The 24,363-nt window shown below is 46.8% G+C and overlaps 1 protein-coding gene across 1 annotated transcript in view; it reads right to left on the bottom strand.

Annotated features, from left to right (window-relative positions):
- The window catches only part of KIF1A (kinesin family member 1A), a 2,072,061-nt gene that overhangs the window by 228,206 nt on the left and 1,819,492 nt on the right, over positions 1–24,363 (bottom strand). Inside the window, exons 39-40 of the mRNA XM_078667093.1 lie at positions 3,125–3,186; positions 2,505–2,650 (exon numbers count right to left, since the gene is read on the bottom strand). Of these exons, the coding sequence (XP_078523219.1) occupies positions 2,505–2,650; positions 3,125–3,186 (208 nt within the window). The remainder of the gene's footprint in view (positions 1–2,504; positions 2,651–3,124; positions 3,187–24,363) is intronic.

Here is a 24,363-nt window from a genome sequence, read left to right as displayed (position 1 = left end):
CACAGGAGCTATCCATAAACCCAGGAAGGACAAGGTATTTAATATTATAAACACAACAAACGTCCTACCAGGTATCCTTAAAAGTAAAAAGAGTTTGATAAAGGAGGAGATAGTGTTGTGTACTATCAAATAGCAAACATTGGTCAAATAAACAAGCTACTTACCTTCGATAATAATGCATCTGTAGGAGACATAGGTTAGTTATAGATTCCTAACCTTAGAATTACCCCCAGGCGTCAGACTGGATCCAGATAATTTTTGCTTAGCAGTACCCCTGCATGTCAGTAGGTGACATTGGTTGACTCTGCGTCTGTCGTCAGCGTCGTGTTCGTCTGGATCACATCGCGGTGCCTATTTAGACACTGCCCCTGCACGCTTACGTCAGTTCTGACACGACTTTTCATGCAAGAAGCGCAGTGCCATGCAAGACAATGACCACTGGTGTGTTAAAATTAGGGCCCTGTAAGGGAGACCCTGTCCCTAGAAAACAGTGCGCAGAACAGGGAGGTGGGTGGGGCGGTAAGGAATCTATAACTAACCTATGTCTCTTACAGATACATTGATACCGAAGGTAAGTAACTTGTTCATCTGAAAGAGACAGTTAGTTATAGATTCCTTACCTTAGAACAGATACCCGAGCAATACCAACTCCGGAGGAGGGTCTGCGAACCAATTTCATACCAGAAAGTCCAGGAGGACAGAACGGTCAAAGTTGTTGTCTCTCTGGACTTGACTGTCCAGGCAGTAATGTCTGGTGAATGTGTGCAAGGATGCCCACGTGGCTGTCTGACAAATGTTCCAAGCAGGACTTGCAGAACCACAGTTGACCTCACCATCATCCAACGACCAGGAAATGTACCTGTGGTAGATATCTCCACCAAAAACCAGATTTGTGCCCTCATTGGACATTGTCATCAAGAAACAATCGTTGTGCCAATTATGGACATCGTCACTAGAATCAGGAACTTTTCCAATGATGGCCACAGTCACCAAACTCAAATGTGTGCCATGGCGATTGCCCCTGCCACATCTGAGAAGCATGTCCAGTGGATCCCACTGCACCACTGTGATCCCCAGTCTCTGTGACATCTCACCTGCTGTTAATTGCCGAGTGACTCGGAGTGACCCAGATGAGGAACAATATCTGGTGAGGGTCCGTACTTGCATCCACTATCTACCAACACCAAAGGACTCCAGGTGGCACCACCCTGAAGTGAAGGCCACATCTGATGCTACCTCATCTTTTCCCACCAGCAGGAGGGATAAGAGATTGATGTTGCTGTTTTTCTGGCTGTGTCTGAAATGGAGACCTGTATGTGTTACGACTGTTTAAAAGAGGACTGTACTCAAATAACCACACCTGTTATTGAATAGGAGTATCCGCACCTCAGAGTCAAGTGCTGAAGGGATAGTATCTGGTCCAGTTTGCAGAGCTAATGTAGGACAGACCCTGGGACATTTGAGGCACAGGATCCCAGCCCACCAGGGACGAGGCCCCAAAGCCTCTGCCTGCCCACTGGCCTCCGAACATGGCCTGACAACCATTGAAAAACAACAGTAGGAATTCACAGATATCATTCCTATTTTAGTTCAACTCTGAGTACTATAAGATCCACTGGTTACTGAACCAGCTAAGTAGGTATTACCCTCCTCCTCAACTAGTTCAGTAACCAGAGGAACTTATCAACCAGTAATACCAATAGGAGCCACCAGCATCAGAGCAATCAAACTCCCACAGCAATTTATTTGAGGACATTCTAGCCACCTGGTAAATTAAATACCCTTTTTGTTTCTTTTACATAAACTATTAGAGAATCTGTGCCTAGGGACTTTCAGATGTATTTCTTCCTGTTCAGGATGGAGGTCAGCGCTCAGTAAGACCATCAGGAAGAATCCTGATACACCAAGTGAGGAGTATTACCTACCACAGAATCTGTACTTGTAATGTTTAGCAGTGCAAGTAAAAAATATAGCATAATATACTAGGACAATGACATAACTCAGTATGGAAGCAATAAGCACCTGTACATGACTAGTACTTGTAGAGATCTAGGACCACAGTACCCTAACGCATGCTCCCTGACAAGCTTGAGGCTTTACCAGGTAGGAGCTGTCTTCGGCAATGCAAAGGCCTAGTATTGACATTAGACATTTGTGTCTGGGAATTTTCTGTTGAATTATATGCTGGTAGTAAGTGACTTCTTCTTCTTCCAAAGTTCCAATATATAAGTTCTTTGACGAGGACTAACATTTTCTCCTGCACCATAGCCTTGTTACACGCACTCAGCCATGTACACTCTCAGCACTACTAATGCCGTAAACTCCAAGACTTTCAAACTCTCCTACAAAAATGAGCATAGCTGATTTGTGCATTGAAGGCTCCTATTGGTGATTCATAAAATGGTGGGCATGGAATTTCTAATTTCATGAGCCAGAATAGCTACTGAAGTCTAACAACATTTTGTCTTAATCCCTGTTTTGATTTCGAAAGAAGGGCATCTTACCTCCTGGAGAAGACTCAATTTCTCAAGTTCCCACTGATGGTCCAGTATCAGGCTGTCACTTCGTGGTCGCCAGCCTGCCAGATTTTCCTCGCCACGGACGTAGGCCACAGAGGTGTCCAGCACTTGACGGCGTCTCCTCTGCATGCCTGCATGAAAAATCATTTGTTTAATGTGAGAGCCCAGTGACTAACTTAAAGAAAGTATGAGTAGATGCATTGATAGAGCTGTGAGATTCATAGAACTAGTAGAGAAAGTGGCAGGTGAAAACTAAGGTGGGGTTTCACACTCAGATTGGAATCTGTGTCTGCAAGCAACACTTAAAAGCAAAACAAGATTTCATTTAAAAGTGATGTGCACTAGAAAAGCTGTGTAGTGTTCTCAATAATAGGGTTGCAGAAATTCCATAAGTGAGGACTGAATTATGTTTATAGAGCTGCGTTTGTTCCCAGAATTGAGAACGAAAGAGGTTCTCTAAGTAGGAAACAAGGTGTTTGGATATAAATAAGTGTGAAAATGACAGTAGGTCTCTTCATAATAGCATATTTTAGTTTTGGATAGTAGTTTTATAAATCTCACAAACAACAAAAATGATTGTGAAAAAAGAAGATTTTGATTCACACCTGGGCTGCCGGGTTCTACCACATGGGAGAGGCTGAGCTCATAGATACCAGTCACACGATTACTGTAAAATAAATACATAGTTATTAGTGGTAATAGTAAGCTTAAATGATCAATAGAAGATACTTGTACTACAAGAGTTGTTGCAAGATGCTTACAAGGATGTAGGGTGGGTGAAGACACTTCTTGAGTAATGTTGAGTTTACATTTATTTTGGATTAGACATCCTTAAAAACAGTGGTAAATAACTTACAAAGATAATACAAATTGAAATACAACATATTTTATCAGCAATTACAATCACCTCAATATTTGACAAATATCACATATAGTAGCATCATAGACAGTGCAATAAAAAAAATTTGCAGTTCCCTCTATTGGACAATGGAACTTTAATTGGGCCTTTGCCTCTTGGCCCCCTACATGACTTCCTCCTGGGGTTTAGCAAGAATTCTTTCTCTGATGTTGTCTTCTATGTTTTGGAAAAAGACTCTGCCGTCATTGCATATGTGCTTTGTATATATGTATACTGGACTTTCCCCGTTTGCAGGGTCTTAGGGCCAATTGTTTATTCTGTAACAACTTTTTGTCGCCCCTCCTTTGCTCTTCATTCTTTGTGACATGTGTAATTTTCTATTTGTTTATACTCAATAAACAGATATTAAACAAAAATATGTGCAAAATGGTCAATATATGTATGTTTTGTCTAAAATGTCCTGAAAGAACCAAGTCTGAAACACTCTGAAAAATAACTATGGGTTCCGGTAAAATGTTTTGTAGCTGTACAAATCAGGATCATACAATTAACTTTGTACACAGTGGCACTGCAAAGGGTAAGGACTTCCTTCCTGTTGGTGATGCTCTATTCCAATAGATGGGGGTGAAAGGGGGGAGGCTGAGCTAGCACTTCCTACGGCCTGCTTAAACTGGGGTTGTATTACAGATTTTCGAGGACAAAAATATTGTGGAGTTAAAATATCAAGGTTTAATAATGGCTGTGTTATTCCAATACAAAGAGACTAATAAATCATGAAATCACTTGAAAACCCCGTCTTTATTAAAGATCATTGAGCAACATTATCAAAATATATAACATATTCCCTAAGTTATTTCCATAATTTTATCACTACATCCAGGAGGGCAACTGGGCTATAGTTTCATGGGAGCAATCAGTCTCTTTTCCTATAAACCAAGATGATAGGAGTACCGTGGCGGATAATAATATCTAATTAAAGACTGTCAGTAGGTCAGTCAATCTCCCTTTATTGTATAATTAATTAAAATCATTGCAGTGTGTGTGCAAGAATCAAAATTCAAGTTTAGGAAAAGGCAATACCATAAATTAGAAACAGTCATCACAAGCATAAACAAACTCAGGAATATAAAAAATAGGAAAGCCAAGTTAAAAGAGAAAAAATAAATAAGTTTAGGAATTGAAACAGAGCCTAAAACTAAAATACAAGTTCATTACTGCGCAATAACTTAAATGTCCAAATAGTGCCTATATCTAAAAATCTGAAAAATAAATTGTCCAATCACATACTAAAAAGATTAGTAATAAGAAACATTAAGCATCACTAAAACAGTGACTTCAGTGGCAGCCATGAAAATGGGACACATAAGTATTGCACAAGTTATAAAAAAGATCAATTCTTAGCGTTCGTGATTTGCCTAAGATGGGGTTTGTCTTTCCAGTGCACCTAATCGGGCTTATTGTGGTCTTGAAAAAGTCATTGTAGCAGACCGAAATATTTGCCAAATTTCGGCAAGTCACATGGCTCCGGCATAGTAAAAATGCATTTTGGTGCCTCGTTACAGGTTCGTATTCTATGGGCTAAAAACAATGGTTTTAGCAGGGTGCGGCGGGCATACAACAGCGCAGGCAGGGCAACAACACAGTAAATGGTTAAATGTTTTCCTTTCATGACAAAAAAGTCTGCAATTGACTATCCTGGAAAGAGTGTGCCATTTTGTATTCATATCTTTGATCTGTAGGCACATCAACCTTGTGCCACGATTTGTTTAAGACATGTCTTTCCAATCGAACACTGTAGATATGGTTGTGGTCTCATACAGGGCAGATGCCTATAAGCGTATGATGTGGCCATTACTTCAAGTACTGGCGTGCTCTTCAATTTGGCCAATTCAGATAACATTGACAGCCATCAGAGTAAAGGCCAAAAGGTCAATGTCAAAAGGGAAAAAAAAACAATTGGGGACAAGCTGGGTTCAGACACCTAGTGCCCTTCTGGCTGTGTGAAGTAGGTACCACTTTACCTAAAGATATCCACTGAGTCAGAGACCCTCTCAACCATTTTTAGGTCTCGCTGAGTCAGCGCATGCGCTGGACTGAGAGACATTTTGTAAGCGGGTTTTAAAAGTGCTGCTACCAAAGGCCACCAGCTTGCAATTACGCACCCAAGCGCGCTCGCCTCGCTCCGCCTCTCCAATGCAGCATGCCTCGCTCCACCCCTCCCCGACCAGTTCCTGCCATCGGAAACTTAAATGCTGCTTATCAGTGCTTTCCCGCGCACGCGCACACAACTCCCTCCGCCTCTCTCTCCCACACAACTCCCGTTCGCGGCTTGTTTAAGTTGTTGTTTTTGCTGTTGCATTTTGTGCGTTCTTTGTCACTGCCACTTCCTGCGCGGGTCGCACTCTGCAGTCAGCACGCCTGAGCCCTCCCCCCATCTCTGCCTCAGCCATCTCTACCCATTGGCCTCTCGCACCACTTCCAGGGATTTCCTTTCAACCTTGCCGGGAGGTTTGGTGCTGTTTGATCTGCTAACCCTCGCGAGCTTCCTCTCCGGGACACCGCAGACCGTGCCGGGCCGGTCCCAGCAGACCTTTTTAAACAGGCTCCGATTTCCGCTGGGAGCAGGCCGGGCGTACTCGCCACCCTCCTTCCGCACGCCAGAGGACAGGCCCATCCGCACGCATGAGCGTCCAGACGTACGGACCCAGCTTTCAAACCCTTACCTTCCTGGACACGGAGGAGGCCGAGCTGCTGGGCGACGACACCCAGGGGTCCGGGTTCGAGTTCACCGACTTCACCCTGCCCAGCCAAACGCAGACTCCAGGGCAGAGCCAGAACCTCGGACAGGTTAGTGTGTCCTACCTGTCATCTATGGTTCCCGCTCGCACTTCTCTTCCACATTGCCTTGCTGCCCGCTCATAGACTCTCTCGTCAATATTTTAACCGTTTTTAACAATATTCTTCATACATTTTCTGAACTTAAACGTCACCTGTCTTTTTAGAGAAACACACAATATGACCATTTGCATTTTTAGCAAAAATAACCTAATAGTGCAACATTTTACACTTTTGTGGATTCTCAAGCACTGCAATTAACAGAGGTCACTGTTCTGCAATTTGTTCCATTGAATCTCAGACTGATGGACACTACGTCTGCTTTGCTGGGAGCAGAACATTTAGTCTGCAGAATACTGCCTTGTCAGAGGCACGATCTTTTGCTTAGAGCCATCCTGCTAGAGTTTTTAGTTCTATGTACCTGGTGACTAAGCCTATACCCATCAAGTAATCAATATAGTTTTTAGTCACTTAAATAAAGTTTTCAAAAATATCAATATTCTCTCTTTGAAACCTCCAGATACTACTAAGAGCTTGCGAGTTGCCCAAAATGCGGAAGTACATTTCTTAATGAAGTAGTAAGATACACCAACATGTCATACTTGATAGCTGGACTTGGACGCTAATGCATGATATTGTTTTCTTCGCATCCACTGCAGCGCCAAAGCACAGCCTGCTGGCCAAGAGTTCATCTGAACTGTATTGACAGTGCTCTCACCCTCTGCCAATAACCCTGCATGACTGTGGCCAAAATCAGTTGCCTCCACATACACCAATGTCACAGAACATTTAACTGGCTCTCTGTTGAGCTAAACAAACTAAGCATGTCCCCTTTATAACTCTTGCTTGCGTATAAGAGCATGTTCTGCATGACTACCTGCGCGAGTGTAGCTTGATATGTTTTCTTGACTACCTTTAAAAGAGGCGCTCCTTCCTGGAGACTGGGTCTTGTGCCTATAAGCAGGACAAGAATGCATAATTGTGTAGTTCCGTTATATGGAGTGACACGCTCTAAGGGCAGCAGTGAATGAGTTAAATTACACATGCTGTCACAGCTCACAAGCACTGAGCCACTGCACCATTGGGAGACTTATGGTATGTAATCTTGATAGTATTAAAAAAGGTTGCTTTCAATGTATGTGGCCAGAGTAAGAGACATATAAACATCACATAGTTTCTGGATATATCCAGCAGTGAGAATTGCACCATTACAAATGGAAGTCTGTATTGTGCCCTGGACGATGCAAGCCACCAATTGTCTTTTAGTCTTGAAGCGCTCCTTACCGTCCCCAAATAGCAATTTCTTGGCTACTTCAGGATGTATAGTTCCCGACCAATTCGAAGTAAAAGCTGCTCCTAGTAGACTGTTGCCATTAAACCGTTCAGTGTTTGTTTTCAGATGCATATTACATATCAATGTATAAGCCCATCTGATCACTCCTACGTATATGCTGTGAAGCTGGCTATTCTCATAAATGGTGTATTCAATAGGGTTTTTAAACTTCAATAGGTTTTTAAATATTGAATAGGTTTTTTAAACTTTTTTTTTTTACTACACTTGGTCCAAGGCATTACTTGCCTGATGTCAGATCAATAACAAGCATTGGCTAGTATATAGGTCTCGCCTTTGGGAACTTATAAGTGTTTAGCCGTGCAACAGTTGATGTTGTTGCACCAAGGATATTGTGCTGGATAACTAAACACTTATAAGGTCCCAAAGGCGAGAACTATTGGCTATGCCAAGGCTTGTTAGGCCTTGCCTACAGACAGAAAGATGTCTTGTGGACCATATGAAAAACGTACAGAGGGCTTTGGTCCAGCCCACTGTATGCCATTGGTTAGCATACTTGTCACTCATGTGCTTGCTTCTTATTCAATAGCTTCCCTTCCTCTTCTTGCTTTTGACTCTTACCTGGAGCAAATATTTTAATTAAATTACTTATATCCTTTCACAGCTTACAATCCAAGAACTACTTTTTTCTTTTTATTTCAGCACTCCATGCAAATTCATGCACTTTCTTGCTCTCTCCCTCAAGTGCTCCTTCCCCCCTCAAACCCTCATCCTCTAGGTGTTGCATCTGGCCCTCAATCTGTCTATTGCTCCACCACTCATTCTCATCTAATTTTTATGTGTTAAAGTCCCCCCTCCTCCAAGTTTCCATTTGCTCTCCTCCTTGTACGGGGCACCTGTTCTTCCCATGCCCTCCATCCCCAGCTGCAGCTGCTCAGCGGCATTCACTTTTTACCCATTGCCTGCTCCTACATTGCACCTGTATGCCCCTCCAACAGCTCTCCCACATCTTCTTGAACATCCACATTGCTTTAATAAAAAATAAAAAAATAGTTTGTAAATCTCGATTATAGGAGGGTTCGGCGGGTACAATCTGCTGCCAGGCAGCTCTTGTCTTTAAAGGCGCTTTCACACAATTGTAAACCATTTTTGTATTTACTTCTCTATGGTTGGCACCTGTCATCTTGGATATGTAAATTTAAAAAAGTGACTGCCACGTCAAGACTCATACGAATCATTTTTCCCCAGCATTGGCAAAATGTATTGCCAAAGACATTACATCCCCATTTGCAGTCAAAAGACAAAGCCTATTTGCTTTGCCAGTGCTTGCTGCTTGTTTTTGCCCAAGTGCAGTTTACAGTTTTAACTGCCCTCAACTGTGATTTTGCTTACTTAGTCTGTCCTTTCCAGGATTGAAAGACTAAAGTGCAGTACTTGGGGTCAGGCCAGGGAGACGTCTGAGTGTCACACTTCGATTAGAGGACGATGAAACCTCAGAGCAGCGCGATTCAGGCATGGGCGTAGGAAGCGTGGGGGACGCGGGGGATATATCCCCCCCAGATTTTAGAGTGTGAGGGACATGGGGGACAAGGGTGGGGGGGACGAGGGGACAAAAGAATTTCCCCTCTCCCTTCTGTTATTCGCAGGGCCATTAGCACGTGAAAGCGCTACCTAATGGCCCTACACTTGACCTGTGACCTCACCTGCCTGCAGTCAAAGAGGCCACCCGCCCTCTGCTCTTTGTTATGCTGCAGTAAGGCTCGGAGTTCTGGGAAGGGCAGAGAAGGAAAAATAACTCTTGTCTCTTAACCTTCATACCCAGAGAAGGCAAGGACAGTGTCCGCTTCTCCTGATCTGCCTCTGGCAGCTGCCCTCCTCCCCTCGCTCTCTTTATTCCTCCATCTCTTTCTGTCTCTGTCTCGCTCCTCCTTAAGTCCTGATTTCGAGACAGCTCATAGGTTCTCTCTCTTGCCTCCCCTTTTCTTCATTTGTTTCCCTGTGAAATGGATCCAAAATAGACAGAACACTTTGGCTGGTAATGTCCCCATTTGCTGACCGTTTTAAAATTCCAAAGAAACACCTCAGAAGGGAGAGAAAAAAATAATTAAATACCTAAATAAAGCGATACAGAATGGTCAGCAGACAGGCCAGATTGTTATTTACACCCATGCACCTTAGTGCCACTTTACAGAGTTTGCCAGTGAAAGCGCTACTTTCTTTTTTTCTTATTTCTTTGAACAACATTGTTTTTCCAGGGTGGGGAAGTGCACCATTCCTAAAGGGACTGTAATCCCTGGTTGATGGGTGAAGTGGAAACATTTAATATGATAGTTTTCAACTGTTTTAATTATTTTAGTTTATAAAATGTGTACTGCTGCTCTGTGTTCAGGTATGTGGTCTTTTTTAAACCAAACTGCTTACATAAGCAATGGACATTGAAACGGGTCCCTTCCTGGTCCTGTAGCCATGTCCTGAATTTTTCAGGCAAAATCACTTACTGATTTCTGAATAATGAGTTTAAAACTGTTAAGGTAACTATGTTGTTCCTGATTACATTTCACCGCTTTGCTTATTCTTGCATTCCTTATGAGTGTTTGCTTCTTCCACGGTGTAATTAATTTTTTTCAGACAGTATTTTACTGTTATCTAGTACATAATTTAAATTTAGTCGCAGCACAATTGAGTCAGTCAGTCAGTCATAAGCTTTTATTCGATACTCAGAGATATCTTATAAGCACATACATAATACAATCAATACAGTATACAAAAAAAGTTTATGCCATAAGAAGTCAGTAAAAAATATTTAGAATATTTAAGAGTGTAAAAGCACAATTGAGTTGTAGCTGAAGGCAGTGCAAGTTTCGCTCAGTGGTGCAGTGTGGTTTTCAAGTGTGGGAGATGATGTGGCACTCTGGCCAGAGCTGCTGAATTTGGTACTGGAGCACCATCTTCAGCCTTCATGACCAGTCCACTGAGATCACACTCCTGACAGCTCATTCCGATGCTACACCTTAGAAGGCTCGATAGACCTTAGAAGCCCTGGTGTCTTAGCACCCGCAGGTGGACCCTAACAGTGGCAAGTGTGAGTTAACCTTGAAGGCCTGTCCACCACAATCCATACTGCAGTTGACCTCCAGTCTTGCGAGCAGGCATACGAAGAAGCACACCCTAGATCGACAGTGACACTGAGGTCACAAGATCCTTGAATCCATACTGCAGTTCACCTCCAGTCTTGCGAGCAGGCATACGAAGAAGCACACCCTAGATCTACAGTGACACTGAGGTCACAAGATCCTTGAGGCCAGTCCGCCTCACCCATTGGTACCTCCATTGGCCTTTTTCAGCAGTAGTGGTGCAACTCACCAGGGATCGGCAATGAAGGATTTCAATGCACACCAAACTTAGAGGGTGATTATAATGTTCAGGCAGAGGCCAGGGACAGTCAAAGTCAGGTACCACCAGTACCAGTCAACAAAATGTTGGGGAGGTCCCAGGGCACAGGATGGCTTCTCAAAATTAAAGAAGCACAAACTCAGAATTTAAAACATAACACCATGGTTGGGTGGGTTCTCTTTAATAATCAGAATTGATTTCTATCCTAATGAACCCATTTTCCAACATTAGGATAAGGAAAGACTGGGGAAAAATCATAAAGTTCTAATCTACACCTTGAAGTTTTCATGCAGGTCTTTGATGATGGTTGATAGCTCACTGTTCAATGTTAGGATTTTAACTTATAAACTGCAAATACAAAAAGAATCTCTCAGACAAAAGCAGTAACTCACTAACCGATTTACATGATATGTATTTTGTGATCTGCTTGGTACACGTTCTTTGCAGCAGGCATATTACCCCACTGTGGCTCCCTTACCAAGAGTCAAAACTTCCACTAGACAAACCTCCGATCTCTCTCAATAAAGAACATTAATCACCGAAATTATCTTCACATTTTTATTGTTGCCTGAAAATTGCTGGATACCAGGAATGCAGCAGCAGGTATTTTTCAAACCATAATGCACTTGCAAACACTACGCCCCCAACCGAAGTCAGCGACCTTTGTTTGCTTGGTGCATGAAGATGCAAGATTCATATACATGTTTTTTTTTAACACTTGGTCTGATTACTATATGACTGTAAATAACAATAAAGCATACATGTAAACTGTGACAACATGCCTGCTTTTCTCAATATTTCACTTCGAAAGTATGCAATTATATTTGTTTAACGGGCGGTGATTTGTATAGGGTCACTGGGAAGTCCACAAGGTTGTCCCTGTCCCCCCCTGAATTTTAGTGTCTCCTACGCCCCTGGATTCAGGGCTTCTCTCAACCACTTGTTTTTATGTATTATTGCATACGTTCACTTTAACATTTCAGCTCCTTTTGCAGGGATTTGAAATAGTGAGTCGTTCCCCGCCAGGACTGGAAGAAGGCAAGCTGGTGAGGTTGAATAAAGGGAAAAGAGCCATCTTAGATTGTGGTTCCATTTGGTTGTCACTTCTACAAAGGGCACATTGCACATAAAGTGCAAAAAGCAAAATGCCGTTGTGCTGCCTGGCAGCCGTGGCCTGTCCGTTTAGGCCGAGGGGCCACACCCAGGGGCTGCTCCTCCGTTATGGCGGAGGAGCATCGTCCCACTCGTCATAGTTAGTCAGAAAAAAATAATATGATAATAAAACAATATCATTTTATTTTCTTTGTTTGATTCTGACATGTGTGCAGGGCAGGGCAGGTGGGGCCATGCCAGGCAGATGGTGGTACTTAGAAAGTGCGCATGCATGTTTGGCTGGACGTTCCAGGCCGACCAAACATACATGCATACTTCTATTTCTCAAACCCAGCATTGATCACAGCCGTGTTGGAGAAAAGCCGCAGGCCCACAGGCAGTGTGAGTGGCAAAGCAGGCCGCTCTGACCATTCCCAGCACTGATCTCCCAGAGCAGCCCCAGGATTGGCTGAGCAGCCTCTGCCTTTCCAGAGACTGCTGGGAGAGCTCCATGGCTGCGGTGGCCGTCGGCATTAGAGGCTGCAGGGAAAAGGTATGTTTTTTTAAATTATCTGTCCTCCGCCCCCTCACATTCGTATTGTGGCAGCCGCCACTGGCCACACCTCCCACCATTTTTCTGACAAGAAGAGTTTCTGTCAGGCTGACCTATGTTCAGTCTGGCTCTTCTTGTTCAGGCAGCTTGGAGTTAGACATTTGCTATATGCGCAGATCCCTGGCTGCCTGAGCTGAACTTTGACAGGCTAAGGATTTCACCTCCTCAATCGGGCAAAAGTGGATAGAGGTCTCCCCCTCGTGACAATGGGGAGTGTCACTGATAGCCTCAGACCTGGGCACTTCAGTTTTAAGCCCTAAAGTGCCCAGGGTTGAGTGTCAATCAGTAGCACCTCGTCACAGAGTGAGGTGGGATCAACGACCCTCACTGACTCCATCCCACTCTGTAACGAGTGAGGGACTGCTGCCTTCCCTCAGTGGCTGGCCTAAGGTCAGCCCATGAGAGAAGGCAGCAGTTCCATCCCTCCTGGGACCTCTGAAGCCTCCCTCCCTGAGACCACCTGAAGTGAAGGTAAGTTGTATGTCTTTTGATGTTTGGTGCATGCATGTGTTCATGTATGAATGTATGTAAGTAGGTGCATTTGTGAGTGAGTGTCCTGAATGGGTGTGTGGGTGTGCATGTGCAAATGCATGGGTTTGAGTGAGTGTGTATTTGTACGCCTATGGCCCCCGCCCCTTCCCTGCTAAAATTACCAGCCACCAATGCTGCCTGGCTGGTGGAGTGGTGGAAAATAGGTGTAATCTTTGCCAGTTTTGACAAGCAGCGGTTTGTGGAGTCAGCCTGGTATGCAGGAGTCATTCCAGCAAATGTATAATATGTGAACCAGGAGCCAAAATCGAAGTGAGGAGGACGCCATTAAAAATTATTCTTATGTTATGAAGAAAGCACTTTGCCATTATGTGAAAAACACGAAAACAATTTCTGCTAAGAGCTTAATTCTGTCAGGACCTTAACCGAGGATTATGCTTAATCCTCTCTCCGTTTTATTAACATTTTTTAAAACTGCAGCCATTTTCAAAGCCAACAAGGACGAAAAACTACAGTTCCCTGAAATCCTAGGGACCTAACTGAAGTCCATCCACTAATCCATACAGTCCTTTCTCCATGTTCAGAGCTCTACTTTCTTCGCTGCAGCAGGCCAGTGAAAGTCAACTTTTTTCTTGCTCTCTGGCACGTCTGGTGTAATTGGGGCTGATTATTTCTGCTTTTGGACACTAAATGTAATAATCACCTGTTTTCCCTACATCTTCCCTTCCCTCAGTCACAGCCCACTCCGGCGCACCTAACGTGACATTGCCCACTGTTACAGATGCTGCGGTCAGGGCACAAGTCCTAAATAAAGAAGTGGGGGGACGCTCACAGCCAGGAAGTGACGTCACGACCGGAAATGACGTCACGAAAGGCAAAAACCTACAAGTGGGGGGACGCTCAAATACGTGAAGTGACGGCACGACCAGAAGTGACGGCACGAAAAGGGAAAAAACCTGTTAAAATAGGTACGTGTTTAATAGTTTGTGTAGCGCTTTTGCGCAGGGGGGACGGCGTCCATCCATTGGTTGAAGATCTCGGCGTCTATTGGGTACCCTGGCAACGGCGAACCTGGTAGGCGAAGGGGCGTGGTGACCGGCGTGGTGTCCTGCGGCAGTCCGAGAAACGTCCGATTTCAGCCATCCACCCGGAAATGCATTGTTTACTTTGGACGCGGTTTTGATTGAAGATGGTGGACGGCGTTTTGATTGAGCAGGGTGGACGGCGTCCCCCCTGGAAAACCCTCGAAAATAAGTGGGGGGATGTCGTCCACCCGCGTGGTACCCTGACTCGTGCCCTGGCTGCGGTGCGGTCCGCCACCCAGCAAGGGGCATGACCGGGAGATGAGACTTGAATGCCCGCGGCACACGTTTCCTCACAGAAGCTTCCAAACGTGCGCCACAGGAGCCCTGTCACTCTGTATCCTTCTGGTCTGCCTAATACGCCCCTGCGGCGTCTGTACTTATCACAATTCTGCATGATTGACGCCCCCTGGGCTGGGGTCCCTATTATTTTCCTAACAACGCCCTACGTGGTCTGTATTCAACAGCTGTGTCAGGGGCGCCCTTAGGCATGTGCAAGCTGTGCACCTACACAGGGCCGCCAAACCCCAGGGGCCGCCACGCCAATATATATCCTTAATATAATAATCCTCTGAGGATGGATACATATTTGCTTGGCGGCCCCTGGCAGGGATTTGGCGCCCTTTGGCTCTGTTCCACTTCCAAACACCCTGACCCCCCCTCTTCACTGGCCTCCGCGCCTGCGTTCCTCCTGGTTCCTGATTGGATTCTTTTTTTCCCTACCCACTGCTGGCCCGCTGGTACCTTCCCGAGCTCCTGGGGGCTCCGCCCCCCCGCCCAGACCCCTTCTTCCGGGGCCCCCTACCTACGCTCCCTGCCCAGGGCCGCTATGAGCCTAGAGCCGCCCCTGGTTGTGTCAACAGTTTGGGACACGTTTGAAAGGGGATTGAAATCCCCAGTGATCAATTGGGGTGTGCATGTCCTTGGGCTTGCACCCATTGATAGCATGCCTCTAACCACCAATATCCTCCGCCCCTCGCACCCCCCCCCACCACATTTACACACCCCGCATGCCCACATTCAGGTTTTGCCTTTACTCTGACCTTACCTTACCTGGTACCTGCTAGTGCACTGTTACCTAAGTCTGGGCACTATAAACGAGATCACGCACCATGGAATAAGATGCTGATTACCAGGAGGAAGACTCCTTGTCTTTCCTCCAATGGAGTGATGATTTTGACGAGGGTGTTGATGCCTCGATATTTAAAGCTGTTGATGCAGCCATGGAGCCCTTTGAGCACCGCCTCTCTGAAAAAATTGTGGTGAATATGCAAAGGTTATCCGGCCTCCACAGGCACCCCCTAGTGCCCCCTCCTCCTCAGTGCCCCTCCATCACTGAGAGACCCCCCCTCGGAGAAACAATGCCTAGAAGGGGTGGCCCATGATGCGTCTGCATGTCTGAAGAAGGCCTCTCTGGCCCAAGTATCCCAATCTCACGGGTCAGGAGCTTCAGCAGACACCTTACTGTGCCTTCCCGGCCAACCTCGCCTGATCAGCCTGACCCAGATAAGTCCCAGGGGGAGTCTGACAAGGAAGCTCCCCCCCCCCCAAGATTCGAGTGCCTGTGTTCAGAACCGCAACCATGTACACAGGGCATTCCGATATGCTTGATCCAGCGATATTGTACACCACAGGTCCACGGATTAGGTACCATTGGATAAGGTTCCTAGGTATATGGCTGCCTGCCTATGCAAGCCTTAGAAGAGGATGCCCACACCAGCCTTCAGGCGGAGTGCCCTCAACCCTCTCTTGAGTGAAAGGTTACCCTCCCCCAGATATCGACCCTAAGATGGCCACCTTTTTGACGAAATTCATCAAGGACCCTAAAAAGGGTATTGACAGCTCTTTTTGGTCATGCCAGGATAGGGCCCATAACCAAGATCCTGGACATGTCGGAGGAGGCAAAGGCCTCAAGTTCCCTGATCCCGACAGATGCCCCCTCAAGTTGGCTCTGTTTCGCCCAGCGTGGTCTTCCATTACATCAGACGCATGAAACAATAGAGGGGTGTCTGTGAGAAGCTGGCCTGGCATATGCTGTCCACTATTCTAGAGGGCACCTTGCACCAGTCCAAACGACCCTTATTGATGGTAGGTTTAAAGACAACCTATATAGAAAGCTATCCTAGTGGTAGCTGTGGAGAGCAGCCTTCAGGCTAAGTCTTGAAGGAATGTAAAACAGCTTGTTTTACCAGTCTATAATCTCGTGAATGACCAAATGAAAGGAGAACCACACCAGGTATATATATAAAATATATGTATTTAATCTAAACACATCCCTCTAGTCTCTTTATGAGGCTAGAGGCAAAAGTACACACAGTAAACTTATTTAGCACACAGTAAATTGGCACAGTATACTTTTAGCCCCAGGGGCGTCACAAACCATATACTAAGAAAGTGGTATAAGTACCACGACAGAAAGTCATAGAGACAAGGCCTAGGGCCTGTAGAACCTCTGGGGCAACCAGGAACCACCCAAGGTAGGGATGCAGGAGACCTACGGGGGACGCGTGCAGTGTCTAAACACAGCCGCAAATCACCATTGACTTCCATGGAGAAAGTAGCGATTAGATTTTTAAAGATTAGGGACACTTAGGAGTGGACTAGGAGCAAACCCCTTGAGAACTGGACAGTTCGAGAGTCAAGACCCACGGGAGCACCGAAGTACTAGCGTTACCTCACCCAGGGAAGCCGGGTGCATAGGTGTCTTTTCGTGTCGGGTTTCGTCATCGTTTCCTATGGAGAGCTGCAAAGAAGTGCTGCAGGTGACCAGGTGAAAAGTGTCCGGATGGATCCAAGGGTGGATCAGAGATCTGAAGAACCTGAAAGCAGAGGGGACAGAGTCTGGGTCACTTGCCAGTGACCAGGGAGGCAAGGAGAAGATGCCCACGGATGTCGGGTGATTTCAGGTGCAAAAGGTGAAGCTTGACTCTTCAGCCACAAGGACCAGGAGGTGTCGACGACAACCAAGAGCTGGATTCGAGCTGTCCCACGTCGGATGTTGAGTGCTGCGGTGTCGGTATCCGGATTGAACCCAACAAGCCTTGGCAACAGCAACCCACGCAGAATGCAAAGATTGGCTTCGGAGCAGGCCAGCAACGTCTGAGGGACTCACCCTTTGGAGAGGAGTCAGGGCACATCTGGAGCAACTAGGGAAGACCAAGAAACAAAAGAGTTACCTTTGTGGGGACCCACTAGTCGATTGACCAAGGATCGCGAAGAGGCCTCAAGCAGAAATGCTAGAAGCGGGTCCACGGAACACTCGTGGAGTGTAGGCCCACAATCTTCGGTGCAGATGGTGCTCAGGGCTTGGATTAAGTGTAGCCCAATGCACAACTTCGGGAAAGCTCGGGAAGTAGGTGCACTAGCAAATGTGCAAGGTGTACAGGAGTTCCGGTCCCACGTCTCTCGTAATGGCTACAGATCTCAGCTTTGCTGTGATCCTGTGTCGGCCTCGGAGATGTCTGGAAGTCCATGTCCTGTGTCGCAAATCCTTCAGGATCCGTCAGGAGCCTTGGAAATGTGTGGAAAATGACAATGTATATGTACATAAGCGGCGTTCATCTGTGTTCACCCTCGCCACTGTTGAAGGTAAAGCGAAAGTCACGAAACAGTGGCCCCGCCATCTTGTCCCCTTTTAGGCCCCATCACGAACATAGATAGTAGCCATTTTTGTGTCATGACCTCTCTGCCCACTGCCAATAGCCTGCGTCTCTCTCTCTCTCTCTCTCCCACTCCCCAGCCTCGCGAGTATTCCCCCGCGCCCTGACAGCCCCCGGTTTCTCCTGCGCGGGCCATAAACGCACCTCTAAACACGACCCTGCCTCCGTGCTGAACCCCTGCCCCCTCGCTCTTTCATCCCACCCATAGAACAGACCCTTTCGGTAACCTCTTCCTCCCTGCCCGATTGCCCGGCCTGATCCCAGGTCATCACCTAGCCCAACAGATGCAGTTTATTGCTTCCTACAGTAGGACCTCGCCTCACATCAGAGGAGCAGTGATTAATGAAGGCCTTCACACCCCTAGATCTGACCGACACCCCTGCATTCCTCCCAGGAACACCCTTCCTCTCTTCTGATGACCCCCCTCCCGGCTACACCTGGCCTCTTGACCCAGTCCCAAGTCATAAAACTAGGTCTCGTGGATATACCCCCCCCCCCGGCCCCGCATAGCAAAACGTGATCTTATCGCCTGCCCAACCTTAGATCAGACTACCCCCTCCTGCCCTCGTGTCCTGTTGGAATGTCCGGCTGCAGATTGCAATCACATGTTACATTTGGGAGGGGAAAACAACATCAGAGCGGCCGGTATGGGAATAGGCCTGGAGCTGGGATCCCAAACATGCCCTTTTTGTACTTCAAAGTGTCTTTATTGCAATAAGGAATGTTTGTGCATCATAAACCTGTGTATAAAAGACGGAGCCGTAGAGAAACTTGTTAGAGCACCTCGAGAAGATACCCTGTTGTCTGATTTGACGTGTTCTGTTCCGTCGGAAATAAACTCCTGTTTCCTGCCTTCCAGTCTCCAGCGCCTGCCTCTTTATTTGGTAATCATGAGTTGGGTGAGAAGCGGCTAACGCCGGGCAAATATGGAAAAAGGGGTAATCGACCTGACCTGCCTGAACCCTTTGTTTAACAAATGCAGACCAGCAAGATGCTTCTTTGGTGCTTATTTGAACAGGGGAGTCACTCCTTGACCCCAAGGGAGATCCTTCTGTCTTCTAATCGAAATAGAATGTCGAAGTTCCAGGATATATGTTGCAGAGTTTCGTCCAGGGTAATATGAAGTCCTAAGGACTGGATTCCTATGCTTCTACTAAGTTTAAGGATTGGACTTACTCTAAGGTCACACCTATGGGAGGACCTGGGGAGGGGGTGGTTACACCCCTTCCCCTTTGTCCAGTTTCGCACCAGAGCAGGGGCTGAGTACCCCTGCAACCAGTTTGAACTGGGGTATGTACAGGGACACCAAGTGTGCCCCTAGCACTGTCTGAAAAGCATTAACTGAATGCACCCACCCAGCCCCAATAAACTAAAGCCTGTCTGGGGAGGTGGTTACACCTCCCTGTGACAGGAAACCTATTGTCCAGTCCTCCCCTGCCATAGTTTCGCCCAGCAGCAGGAGGTCAGACTCGTGTCTGTGGCAGCAGCATCCATTTTGTGATGCTGGGGCTCTTTTAAACTATTACCGGTCAGGTAAGTGTGTACAGGTCTTCTCCCTCTAGAAGGGTGGAATTCTACCCCCGCCGCCAGGACTGGCAAGGGGGTAGGTTTCCAAAGTGTTTGGCACCAAACACAACATGTTTTGATGCAGCCATTCCAAAGTTAGCATTTACCGCGAGGTTATAATGCACTTAAGAGTATATGGTATGGCTGTATCATAGAACAGCTACAGAGAAGTGATTCTGAAAGCTGCAGAGGGGCTCAGCTCATGCTTGGGCACCCTCTCACACAAAACCAAGCACTCTGCCTTTAGGATTGTCAAGGCCTGCCATAGGAGTGACGTATAGGTTTATATGTGTCTGTATTTAAAGGTAGATATAGGTAGCCTATACCTTAATAAGGGGTGCAAGCACCATCTTACCCAGGCTGCAGTAGCAGAGACCTGTGGTGCCATTTTGGAAGGCTTCCCAGGGGTGGCATAATACATGCTTCAGCCCCTGGTAGGCCTCTGGGGTACCTATGCCCTTGGTAGCTAAGGTACCATATACTAGGGACTCACAAGGGTAACCCAGGAACCAATCTGGAGTGTACCTACAGTACATGCAATCAATTTAGAGAGGAAGCAGCTAGGCTGGGGTCCTGGTTAGCAGGGCCCCAGCCAGACTAAAGTAGACAAATCAGTGAAACACCAGCAAAACGTGGGGGTAACCATAGTAAGCAGATCCTACTCTCCTACAGTGTCCAAAATTGTTATGCGAGAAGCTGGCTTGGTATATGGTGTACACTTACGTAAGTGGGCACCTTTCACCAATCCAGACAACCCATGTGGTGATTTTAGTGGTCTTAGACAACCTTAGAAAGCTCTCTAAGTGGTAGCTGTGGAGAGCAGCCTTCAGTCTTAGTCCAGGAGTGTAAATTAGCTTGTTTTACCAGAATATAACCTTATAGGTATAGATTAAGTGAAGGGAAACCACACAGTGCATTTATAACAAGACACATACAGATATCTCCTAGACGCAAATATACACAATGGACACAATACTTTGCAAAAGAAACAGGTAAGTAGCATGAAATACACGTGGGCCCCAGGGGTAGACCAAACCATATACTAAAATAGTGGTATGCAAACAACGACTCGAGTCAAGACTATAGCCAGAAGACGTAGAAGTGCTGGAGACCTAAGGAACCACCCACGGTAAGTAACCAGGAGCCCCATGGAGGCCGTGTGCAGAGTGGGAACACGATCGCGGGATCAATGCAAGTCAATGGGTAAGACGCGGTTGCTATTTTAAAGAAGAAGGGCCCTTCCCAGTGGACCCTGAAGGAGCCCAGTGGAAAACCGAAGGTTGGTGAGCCTTGAAGAACCTGCCAGAAGAGGGGACACAGTCTATGCCAGTCAGGAGTGACCAGGGGGCATGGAAGATGAATGCCCACCAATGTTGAGTGTTGCAGGGAAGCTGACGGTGACCTTGGAAGTGCAGCTGTGTGGGCCAGGTGACGCTGTGGATGACCAGAAACCGGATATAAACTTTCCCACGTTGGACGTCAAGAGTTGAGGGGTCAGTGTCCGTAGGAAGCACCAACAAGCCTTGGAAACTTCAGCCAACGTGGAAGTTGAAGAAGGTCCAATGTCGGGACCAGCGAGGTCCAGGAGACTCACCACAGGCAGGGGAGTCAGGATAGGCCCTGAGCAATCAGGGGAGCCCAAAAAAATCAAAGATGCCACTCAAGAGTACCCACAGGCCGGAGAGTAGAGAGAGGACCTTGAGCAGCTCACCAAAGACACAGGCCCACGGTGTAACTGGTGTGGTGAGGACAAAGATCTTGGTCACAGGAGACGCTGGAGGTTAGGGCTACTAGGAGCCCAAATATCTTGGTGGAACGAAGCCAACACGCCTTTGCAACTGCAAGTTGATGCAGTGCACAAGGGTTCAGTTCCTGCGGCTCCAACGAGGGATACTGGCCTCAAACTTGGTGAGAAGACAGGGCAGGCCTTGAGATATGAGAAGAACTACCACCTGTGTTGCTTAGCCTTTCGGAGTCCTTGGGAGCCCAGGATCAGCAGACCGGCCAGCTTAGTTGCAGTGCCTGCAGATGCAGGGAAGTGAATCCTTCACTTCAAGGGAGATTCCTGTAGGTGTCTTGGATGCCCACAGACCGTGGAATGTTCCTGTATGGTGCACAGGCACGGACATTGCAGCAGACGAGCAGGGCGAGGAGATCAGGAGCAGGAGGATTCTTCCCAGTTGCAGCCTTGGTACCCAGATCAAAGTCCATGGAAGTCCAGTGCACGCAGACAGTTGAAGAAGGAGTGGTGTCTGAAATTAATCTAGGGACTCACCCACAGGTAAGCCCTTAAATACCCTAAGGAAAAGGGTTGGGACGATTCAGGGTCCCTACCTAAGGAGGGGCTGGACAAGGGGGAGGATACTCCCTGTCCTTTCTCCAGTTTTACGCCAGAGCGGGAGCCAACGGCTCACTGAACGAGTTTGAATTGGACTATGCGTGGAGGGCACCAAGTGTGCCCTGCATGCAGACTGTGTGGTGCTGGAAGCACCCCCACTCTGCCCCAGTACAGTACCGGGAGCATCGAGGGCCTCCCAAAGGAGCTTTATGGTACTACATATTTGATACCAAACAAGATAGGATTCGGTACAGCCAGTTTCGAGATGGTCATCGTGTAATGACGTGGTGCCCCTCTATATGTTATACGGCTGTCTCACTTACAAACCAGGAAAATGGACACCGTGGGTTGTTGGTGTGTCCTGCTCATGCAGGGGCACCCTCACACTTCGAACCGAGCACCCTGCCTTCAGGAATGAAAGGCCTGCTTCAGGGGTGACATAGGTTTTAAGTGCAGTGACCTTAGCGATAGGTAAACCTATATCTTTCGTAAGTGGTGCTTAGCACCATGATACACAGGCTACAATGGCAGGCTTGTAGTTACAAAATGAGTGGTCTCTCAAGGGTTGCATAATACATGCTTGAGCCCATGGGGGACCTCTGGTGTACCTATGCCCTGGGTACCTTAGTACCATATACTAGGGACTGATAAGGTTGCACCAGTGTCCAATCTGGGATGTACTGAGGGACTTGCCAAGCCAATTTAAGGGAGTAAGCATAGAGACTGGGGTCCTGATTAGCAGGATTCCAGTCAGACTAGTAAGAAATAGCATTACATCAAGCAACATTTGGGGGTAACCATACAAGTAGATCCTACTTTCCTACACAACCCCCTCAAACGTAAGGCATTTAGACTAACCTTGCCCAGTTGAGTCTTTGTTTTCTAAGTGAAAATATCTGGAGAATCCATCTGCATTGCCATGGTTACTCCCAGGTCTATGTTCCACTGTATAGTCCATCCCCTGTAGGGAAATGGATCACTTCAAAAGTTAGAGATTTTCACCCTTCGTCTGCTTAAGCCTTCAGAGGGACTTGTGGTCGGTCTGAACAATGAAGTGAGTGCCAAACAGGCATGGCCTCAGCTTCTTCAAGGCCAAGACCACAGCAAAGGCCTCCCTCTCAATGGCTGGCCAACGTTTCTCCCTGGGGGTCAACTATCTGCTGATAAAAGCTATTGGTTGATCCTGGCCCTCTACATTAAGTTGTGATACACATCCCCTAAACCTATCTCAGATGTATCTGTTTGGACGATGAAAGTTTTGGAGTAGTCAGGACTTTGCAGTCTGGGAGCAGTGCACATGGCCTACTTCAAGTCATCAAATGCATTTTGACAGCTTACTGTCCACTAAACTTTCTTGGGCATTTTCTTTAATGTCAGATCATTCAGGGGAGTCACAAATCTTCTGTAATACCCAGTCAGGCCCAAGAAAGCTCTGACCTGAGTCTAGGTAGTGGGATCAACCCAGTCCTCAATGGTCTGGATTTTGCTCTCCAATAGTGGCACCTGGCCTCCACCTGCCAGGTGGCCCAAGTATACAACCTTGCTCTGGCACGTGGTGGCCTTGATAGTGGGGCCTGCCTTTTTCAGGCCCCCAGAACATTTCTGAGGTGTACCAGATGATCATCCCAGGCGGAGCTAAAGACAGCTATGTAATCTATATATGCTGCACTGTAGGCTTCCAGACCTGTTAAGACTTTATTCACCAACTCACCAACCTCTGAAATGTGGCAGGTGCATTCTTTAGATCAAAGTGCATCAGAATAAATTGATAATGCCCACTAGGGGTTGAGAAAGCTGTGTTTGGCTTGGCATCCTCAGCTATTCAGATTTGTCAGTAGCAGGTCAAATGTACTCAGAAACTTGGCTGAGGCCAAAGTATCTATGAGTTCATCTGCCCTGGGAATTTGATGGGCATCAGTCTTAGTGACTCCATTGAGGCCTCTGTTGTCCACACAAAACCTCATCTCTCTTTTACCACCCTTGGTGTGAGGTTTTGGAACAAGTATACAGGACTAGCCCTGGGGCTCTCTGAATGACCCCCAATTCCAGCATCTGTTGGACCTCTGTCCTGATGCAGCCCCTGACATGGTCAGGCTGTCTGTAGATGTTACTCTTCACATGCAGACTGTCACCTGTGTCCCATTCAAGGGTACACCAGGTTGTTTGACTGGGTGTCAGGGAGAACATACTGATTGAGGACTTTCCTGCAATTAGTCTACTTTTGATCAGTGAGGCAGCCTGCCACGTCTAAACCATCTACTGATCCATCTCATAAGCGTTCAGAGAGAAGAGATCAGGGAGAGGGTCACTCTCTTCCTCCTGCACCTCATCAGTTGCCATGAGCAAGTCCTTGTCAGCCCTGTCAACAAAAGGTTTTAGGAGATGCACATGTAGTACCCTATGGGGACTTCTTGGAGTACCTAGGTCTACCAGGTAGGTGACCTCACCTTTTTGTTCAAGGATGGTGTAGGGGCCACTCCACTTGTCTTGGAGCGCTGCTGGGGCCACAGGTTCCAACCACCACACTTTCTGGCCTGGTTGGTAACAGTCAAGACAGCCTTTTGTTCATGACAATCTTTTTGCAGTTCTTTGCGTGCCTCCTGGTTTTTGCTGGCCTTCTTCATGTA

The sequence above is a fragment of the Lissotriton helveticus genome, chromosome 11, assembly GCF_964261635.1.
Source record: "Lissotriton helveticus chromosome 11, aLisHel1.1, whole genome shotgun sequence".
NCBI classification, from domain to species: Eukaryota; Metazoa; Chordata; class Amphibia; order Caudata; family Salamandridae; genus Lissotriton; species Lissotriton helveticus.
The sequence above is the reverse complement of the archived record's forward strand: the minus strand, read 5'-3'. Positions and strand labels throughout refer to the sequence as shown.